The sequence below is a fragment of the Nicotiana tabacum genome, chromosome 15 (assembly GCF_000715075.1).
Source record: "Nicotiana tabacum cultivar K326 chromosome 15, ASM71507v2, whole genome shotgun sequence".
NCBI classification, from domain to species: Eukaryota; Viridiplantae; Streptophyta; class Magnoliopsida; order Solanales; family Solanaceae; genus Nicotiana; species Nicotiana tabacum.
The window spans coordinates 8,521,765-8,529,779 of record NC_134094.1 but is presented as its reverse complement, the minus strand read 5'-3'; the positions used below and the strand labels follow the sequence as shown (position 1 = coordinate 8,529,779).

The following is an 8,015-nucleotide window of genomic DNA, read 5'->3' as shown; positions in this document are numbered from 1 at the left end:
TGACAATGGTGTTCGAGCACATAAAAAAAAAAATATAAAAACATTTTACACATGAGTGTAATTTAACTCTTATTTCTACCTCATACTTCATATTTGTGTTCTACTGCTCTTCGTTTTAGTCGCTGTAAAAAGTTCTTGGCTTAATAGATAAACGGTTGGAGCAGCACATGTGGGAGATGATTATGGGGAGTGTTCCGCTGATCAGTTTGCCACATGATTAGGTTAAACCAATAAAATGGCTAGCAAATAAACAATCAAGATTCCTAGAGTGCAACATTTTTTATAAAAGTAAGTCTAACATCTCCTATTAATCTGGGTCTCACCCATCAATACTATACCGTCCTCGTCCTTGATGCACCTCACTTGGTCCAAATCTCGAACCTTTCTCTCTGTCGCCTTGGCCAGCCGGAATAACTTCTTTTTTCCGCCTTTGTCCCCCAGTTTCTAGTACAAATGATCCAAAGCCGCAACCTTAGCCTCCGTAACCGCCAGCTTAGCCTCTTTCCTAGCTATCTTATACCTCTCCTTACCCTCTCTCCTCTCCTCCTCACATGTGCTCCCTACTAACTCCAGGTATGCTGCCTTCTTCGCTTTCAATTTACCTTGGACCATTTCGTTCCACCACCAGTCGCGTTTGTGCCCGCCAGAGTAGCCCGTCGAGAACCCTAACACCTCTCTCGCAGCCTCCCTTATACAGTCTGCCGTCGTCGCCCACATAACGCTCGTGTCCCCGCTACTACTTCAGACCCCCATAGCCGATAACCCCCCTCCAACTCTTGAGCTTTATGCTTAGTCAAGGCTCCCCACCTGATCCTCGATCGTCCTTGTACAGACCTCTTCTTCCTTTTTAACATAATACCAACGTCCATCACCAAGAGCCTATGCTGTGTCGCGAGGATCTCACCAGGGATAACCTTGCAATCCTTGGCTTTAAATTTTTCTTTTTGGCTTTCATGATTATTATAATTAAGATAATTAGGAAAGAGGAGCCGTGGAGCAATGATAAAGTTGTATTCATTCGACCTATAGATCACATGTTCGAGTCGTGAAGTAGCCATAAATGATTGCATTAGTGTAAGTAGTCTATATCACACCACTTGCATCGGACCCTTCCCAAGTAAATGCGGATACCTTAGCACACTATGCTGCCTCTTTATACTTAAGGAATATGGTCGTTGCACCACTTCCATCTATTACATTCTTTTGCTTTTCATTCAAGCGCCATCTTTTTCTTTGTTTGCTTTTCCTTAATTTGATGGATCTTGTACCCAAAATTTGTTTAACTGATAAGATTTATCTAGTCACTAATATTAACTATTTGTAACCAAATACATACTTTTAGGTACCACTATTTCGTCGTTAATAGCTATTTTGCTTGTAGTGAATTTCGTTGAGCAACTTTATTCTAAGGTGAAAACGCATTCCCCTATCTTGTAAATGTAGAAATTATTTCCGACACATTTCATAAATTCAGTTGTTCAAATAAGACTTCATGTAGTTCCTCCAAAAAAAAGCAAAGGGCCAGCGTCGGTGGAAGTAGAGGGTAGGGGAGTGGGGTAGAGGAATATTATTACCTGATACATTGGGACCATCATCAAAAAATTTGAAGGGCTATGTTAATAATGGTGGAAACAAAATTTTCACCAATAGAGTTCAATATTGATTGTGTATACATAAAAATTTAATTTGAAATATATAATGTGATTTTTAGGCGAAGAAAATATCATATGAACCCTTCCGCGCGTCGCTCTAGCTCCGCCAATGACTATATGAGCACAATATTACAGCCAACACGTTTTCAACAAATTGATTTGCAGTGAAGAATGAAACATTTGACGTGCATGCAATTGATGTTTGAAAATTAGGAAAATCTTAAAGTAAAGTGCATTATATAACATATCTAAAATATACAAAAAACATCTATAAAGATATGCTCCAAGTAAAGAATGGTATTGGATTGGTTTGGCCACCTCCATTATCTAGAGACTAGAGTGTGAACACTTGTTTAAGTTATTATTATTATTATTATTATTATGAAATGATCTACATTGTTGAGAATAATTTCAGTAATGATCTACATTGTCAATTGATTTGACCTGGTTCAGACGTGTCATTAGTATTAATGGCAATTTTGTCCAAGAATCTTCAAAAATCTCGAAGCACCCTTCTCATCATAACATTTCCGTTTTTCTTTAGTTTTCTCCTTTCCTGTATAGTGAGGAATATAAATTAGCCACATAAAAGAATAGTCCGGTGCATTAAGCTCCCGCTATGTGCATAATCCGAAAAATCGAACTTGATGATTTGATCCACATTCTGTATATGTTTTAAGAGAATCACAAAAATATAGACAAATATATTAACTTTCAAACCTTATTATTAGTACTTGAGCTTGTTGGTTTGGATTCTCGAACTCCTACAATTTTAATCATAAATCCACCTTTGACTCCAGTGCATTACCATTTCATTAAAATGTACTAAACGATGAACTACTAACTACTTCATCTGCTATGTCGTGTTTTCCTTTTACATGCCTCTTAAAAAATATTAATTAGGAAAAAAGATTAGACTATTTATTCTTATTTATGTCATAGGATATAATCTTTTTTCATTGAATATTTATTCTATTTATATGTTATCTCCATCATCAAGAATAATTATTACTAAAGGTAAAAAAAGAAAAAAAAATAATCAGTTTTGTCTTAAAATTATAAAATAACAAATAATTTGAGACAACTATTTTTAATAACCAAGAGAAAAACGGGACCAAAGCAAAGAAAAATAAGTATAGTGTTGCTATTCCAATTTCCAACCACCCGGCTTTCACATTTTCCAATTGTTATTTGTTTTTTTGGGTGGCTTCTCGCTTTCTTTTGTGTCACCTCCAATCACATTATTAAAGTTAAAATATCCCTTCTTGGTTTTAGAAAAATTACCAACACCCCACTCAATGACTCAAGCATCCTTAACTTTTTTTTTTCTACGACGATTGTGTTCGAGCATATAAAAAAGATATAAAAACATTTTACACATGAGTGTAATTTAACTCTTATTTCTACCTCATACTTCATATTTGTGTTCTACTGCTCTTCGTTTTAGTCGGTGTAAAAAGTTCTTGGCTTAATAGATGAAAGGTTGGAGCAGCACATGTGGGAGATGATTATGGGGAGTGTTCTACTGATCAGTTTGCCACATGATTTGGTTAAACCAATAAAATGGCTTGCAAGTAAACAATCAAGATTCCAAGAGTGCAACATTTTATATTGGTTGGAACACCCCCCCCCCCCCCCCCAAACACATGTTCTCTGATACCTTGCAGAAATTCCGAACTATCCGGTAAGTTTTTTTTTACCCCCCCTCCCCCCGGCCAAGAGATCTCCTACTTTGCTCCATTGATGACTCAAAATGTTGAAAGTGGAGGATACGTACCATTTGAACAACTCTCTCTCTCGACTATTCGATGGCTTATTGTTCTGATTAATCTTAGTTTTTGTTAGGTAGGTCCATTGTAAAGAATAAAATGTGCTCTTTAATTAAATGTTTTTTGTTTCCGAAGCTCAAATTAGAAACTTTTGATTAAACGTGGAAGAATCTCTACCTCCCCACAGTAGAGATTGGTTGGTTTTATTTCCCAAGAAAATAGTTTTAAATCTCGAAAATTTCATTTTTATTGAAAAAACTCTTGGTTATATTCTAAATAATACTTCCTCTCGTCTACAATAAGTGATTTTTTGGTTATTTTCACACAGATTAAGAAATTCACCTTTTAATATTAAATAACAATGAAATTGACCATATTAACCTTTATTATCTCTTCACATAAACACTCCTAACACATATTCCAATACTATTTATTCCAAGGGCAATGTAGGAAAAGGATAATTAATTAATTCTTAAAATCTAAAAAAATCAGATATTTTAGACCACAAAAAAAAGATCAAAAAATTACTTATTGTGGACCGGAGGGAGCGGTAATGGAAGATACAGGTGAATCATTTGACAGATTCACAAGAAGAAAGGTCGTTTAACTTCTAGAGAAGGAGAAGCAAGCTCAACTTACAATAATCATAGCAATTAGGTCGAAAGTACTCGAATCTCTTCTTTATTTTAGAAGATAAGAAATGTGACGAATACTGGCTGTTAAAGCGTTTGAATCTTGAAAACCACGTAAATCTATGTATTTCCTAAAGCAAATATGAGCAAAGTTGTGTATTAAGGTATTTGCTTTCTCTTTAAAATAAAATTTCTAACTCCACTCTGACAAGTGAGACTTGCTCAGTTGGTAAAAGTACCGTCACCCACGACCATTAGGTCCTGGGTTCGAGTTACGTTGGTGGCGAAGTGTGGAAACACTATAGATCCTCCTAATTTGAGAGGGGTTTTAAAAAAAAAAAAAATCCACTCTACAACGTAATGCAAATGCACAGAACTAAAGAAACAACACATACCTGTTATGAATCTGCAACCCTGTTGGATTTTATTAACCAAAGAATGCTAGTTACTAAAAGAGATTCGGCTTTGCGCTGTAGTTAGAGTTGTATTAAATTGCATAACGATAAAGACTTTCTGCGTGACCAACAACGTCGCCTAACTCGAGGACGAAAAGTATTTGTTTATAGTTGATATTTATATTAAATTAAATTTAAATAGTAATTCATATCATAATTAAATTATTAAAACAAATAATACAACACAAAATTGTATTCATTTGCGTGGGGTAATTTGGTCGAAATTGAATATTGAAGTAAAGTTTCATCCGTTATAAAAGAAATGCTAGATCTCTCCATCTTCATTTTTTTTTTTAAATTTACAATATATAATTTAATAACGGTGGTGTTGAAGTCAGTTCGGACACACTTTGGCTATATTACCTGTGAGGCTGTGAGTATATGTTACCTCTCATCAACACATATACCAGTAATTCCGTCAAAAATTAAGACTTAAGCAAATGGAGAAGAAAGCACCGGTAATACGTATGAACTACCAACAAAGGTTGTAATAGACTTTTAAGTATGAAGTTACTTATGGTAGAGAGCGTTTTACTTCTCCCAAAGTGGAATTTTCAGGTGCACATCCGGACTAGTCGGGTCCCAATACAAATACGGGCTGCATAATTAAAAAAAATAAAATAAAATAAAAATTATAATACAACAAAATCTTGGGGAGGAAAAGAGAAAACAGGAAAGAGAGAAACGGGACCTTTTTTCCCCCTTAAAACAAGTTAATATTTAAATGGACATAAATAGAGGCAAAGAAGGATTAAAAATAGGTGTTGAATACGAAACACGAGAGTCCCTCGCCGTCTGGAAGAAAAGCCAAAGCCAAAATCAAAGTCACGCAAAAAGAAGAAGAGAAAGAATTAAGCAAAGAAAAAACGAAAGGCTGCCCCTCTCTTTCTCTCTTTGGACTCATTCCTTTCAATCGCATCTCTCTCTCATATTCTTTTTATTTTAAAAGCATATAGCATAACATCTAAGACAATAGAGGCAAGCAAAGCAAAAGAAAACAGAGTTTTTGAAGGGAAAAAACAGAAGAAAAAAGATAAAGTTTTAGGTATAAACAAAGTGTTTGATGGTGTTCTTGGCAATAGTGGTTATGTAGAAAATAGTGCAGCTCGATCACTATAAAAATAAAGCCAAAAGGTTGGCAAGAAAGGTGACTTTCTTTTCCTTTTCGACCTTCTTTTAGACAGTGGTGCACCGTTCGAAACTATTTGATATTTTTCTCTAAATTGATTTTGAAGGGTCATTGAAGAAACCACTATAGTTTATGGCATCTTCTTCTATTTCATGATGTTTAAGTATAAGCCTTTATTAATAGCTCCTTCCCCTTCTCTCTCTTTCTCTTTTCTCTTTCTATCCCCACCAATTGCACCTCTTCATTGACATTTCCCACACCCATAAACTTATCTTCATTTATTCATATAAAATTCTCATTTTCCAAAAATGGCTGTTCAAGCTCAATATCCATCAAATGTTCTCTTTCTAAACAGAAATGTACAAGAAGGAAAGAGCCAAATTGTCAATAATTATTCATTACAACCTCAACTAGGTGGAGGTTTTGGTGAATCATTTCTTGATCCAACACAAATGCTATTCAATCCTGGAGGTAAAGTTTTACTACTACTTTATTTTCTCTTCTACTGATTAAACAATTGTGTCTTAAGCACATAAATTTGAATGCCACATAGAATAGACTAACATGGATTTTTTTGTATAATTATTCACGCCCCGACGGTCCATTAAAGAGGAAGCGTTTCCTATTAGAATATTTTTTTTTTTTTTTTTTTTTTTTAGGATTTGAACTCGAGACATCTGATTAAAAGCGAAAAAGACATTCCTACTTTCAACTAGTCGATTAATTGATATTCAAGGCAAAAAAGAACTGGCGTTATCTCTGATTTTGCAATGCCAGTTGGGGCGAATTCACGAAAGAGAGGAAGAGAACATACCACAAGTAATACAACAGCATCAATGAATCCATTGATCTCAATGCAATCTCAGCCGCAGCTCATTGATCTAACTCAGCTTCACACACCGTCGCAGCAACAACAACAACAAACAACTATCGTATCTACTGGTCTTCGTTTAGCTTTCGAAGATCAATCGCATCAACAACAACAGCGACAACAATACTCTGTTTCTCCTCAATTCTCTCAATCATCAATTTTGTTAAAAGAAGGCTTGGCTTCTCATTTCAAACAGCAACAAGACGAAATTGAACATTTCCTGCTAGTCCAGGTATGACCGAATACTTCGATGCTTTTTATTATAAAAAAAAAATATTAATCCTTAGCATTTTACAAAATTGCTTTTTTCGTGCTTAGAATTTGTCACTTACAAATTACTAAAAAGAGCAATTAACTTGTGATTTAAATCAATTTTACAACAAACGATCGTTTTGGAATATGTAATGTATGTATATGCGGATTACTTAATAAATGACATGATCGTGTAATTTTTTTTAAAAATATTTTTTTAATTTTTGTATAGGGAGAACAGTTGAGGCGTACGTTAGAGGAGAAAAGGAAACGGCACTATCATGCGCTGTTGGGAGCAACGGAGGAAACAATAGCACGAAGGTTAAGAGAAAAGGATACAGAAGTAGAGAAAGCAGCGAGACGCAATGCGGAGCTAGAAGCGCGTGCTGTACAACTGACAGCGGAGGCGCGTGCGTGGCAAACGAAGACACGTGAGCTGGAAGTCACGGCGGTAACGCTGCAAGCGCAGCTACAGCAGGTGGCAATGATGAACGGCGGAATGAACCTGCCGGAGAGAGATGACGGCGGCGGAATTTCCTGCGGCGGCGAGGCGGAAGATGCCGAGTCAGCTTATGTTGACCCGGACCGGGTCGTTGAGTCAACTGGACCGAGTTGTAAAGCCTGTCGAAAGCGGTTCGCCTCAGTTGTGCTGTTGCCGTGTAGGCATTTGTGTCTTTGTACAAAATGTGATGCTGTGGCCCAATCTTGCCCATTGTGTCGATCAATTAGAAGCTCAAGTGTTGAAGTCTTTCTCTGTTAGCCCAATATTAGGCCCAGGCCCACCTTATTTCTGGCACAAATATGTGCAATTCTAACATATCTCATGACGGTGGAGTAAAATAAAATAAGAAAAGGAAAAAAGAGGAAGCAAAGAACACTATTCTTTAAGTTTAGCGATGCAAGGTTTAAAATTCAGCGAATTATTTGCTCTTCTATACTTCTTCACTTAAATACGAATATTTTTTGTTGGGGCAGAGTTCAAAGTCTTGATGTGTTATAATCCTAAGTTGCGCTCTTATTACTGGACAAAAGTCTTGGCGTCAAAGAACTACTTATTTTCTTTGAGATTTTCTTCATTTCTTTTTACTCTTTCTATTGGGTTTTTCTTTTTGGAAACCAAATTAAGGACTCAAAATCATTTACATTCTTCAATCTTCTTTTTTTTATTAGCACGTGGTGGACTCACAATCCACTGCCTTGATTGGTGGGGAAGGTAAAACAACTTTGGAGACATATAAATTGTTGGACATGGAAA

The 8,015-nt window shown here is 35.9% G+C and overlaps 1 protein-coding gene across 2 annotated transcripts; it reads left to right on the top strand.

The window, feature by feature from the left end:
* The first annotated feature begins 4,792 nt into the window (after positions 1-4,792).
* On the top strand, positions 4,793-7,736 carry LOC107819948 (E3 ubiquitin-protein ligase BOI). 2 transcript variants are annotated; one of them, XM_016646148.2, is made up of 3 exons: positions 4,793-6,108; positions 6,415-6,740; positions 6,993-7,736. In XM_016646148.2, exons 1-3 carry the CDS (start codon positions 5,946-5,948, stop codon positions 7,518-7,520), a joined length of 1,017 nt encoding a protein of 338 aa, XP_016501634.1. In that variant the 5' UTR covers positions 4,793-5,945; the 3' UTR covers positions 7,521-7,736. The 2 variants fall into 2 exon arrangements, with proteins under 2 accessions (XP_016501634.1, XP_075086598.1); XM_075230497.1 differs by having other exon boundaries at positions 5,971-6,108; positions 6,297-6,740.
* The last annotated feature ends 279 nt before the right edge of the window (positions 7,737-8,015 follow it).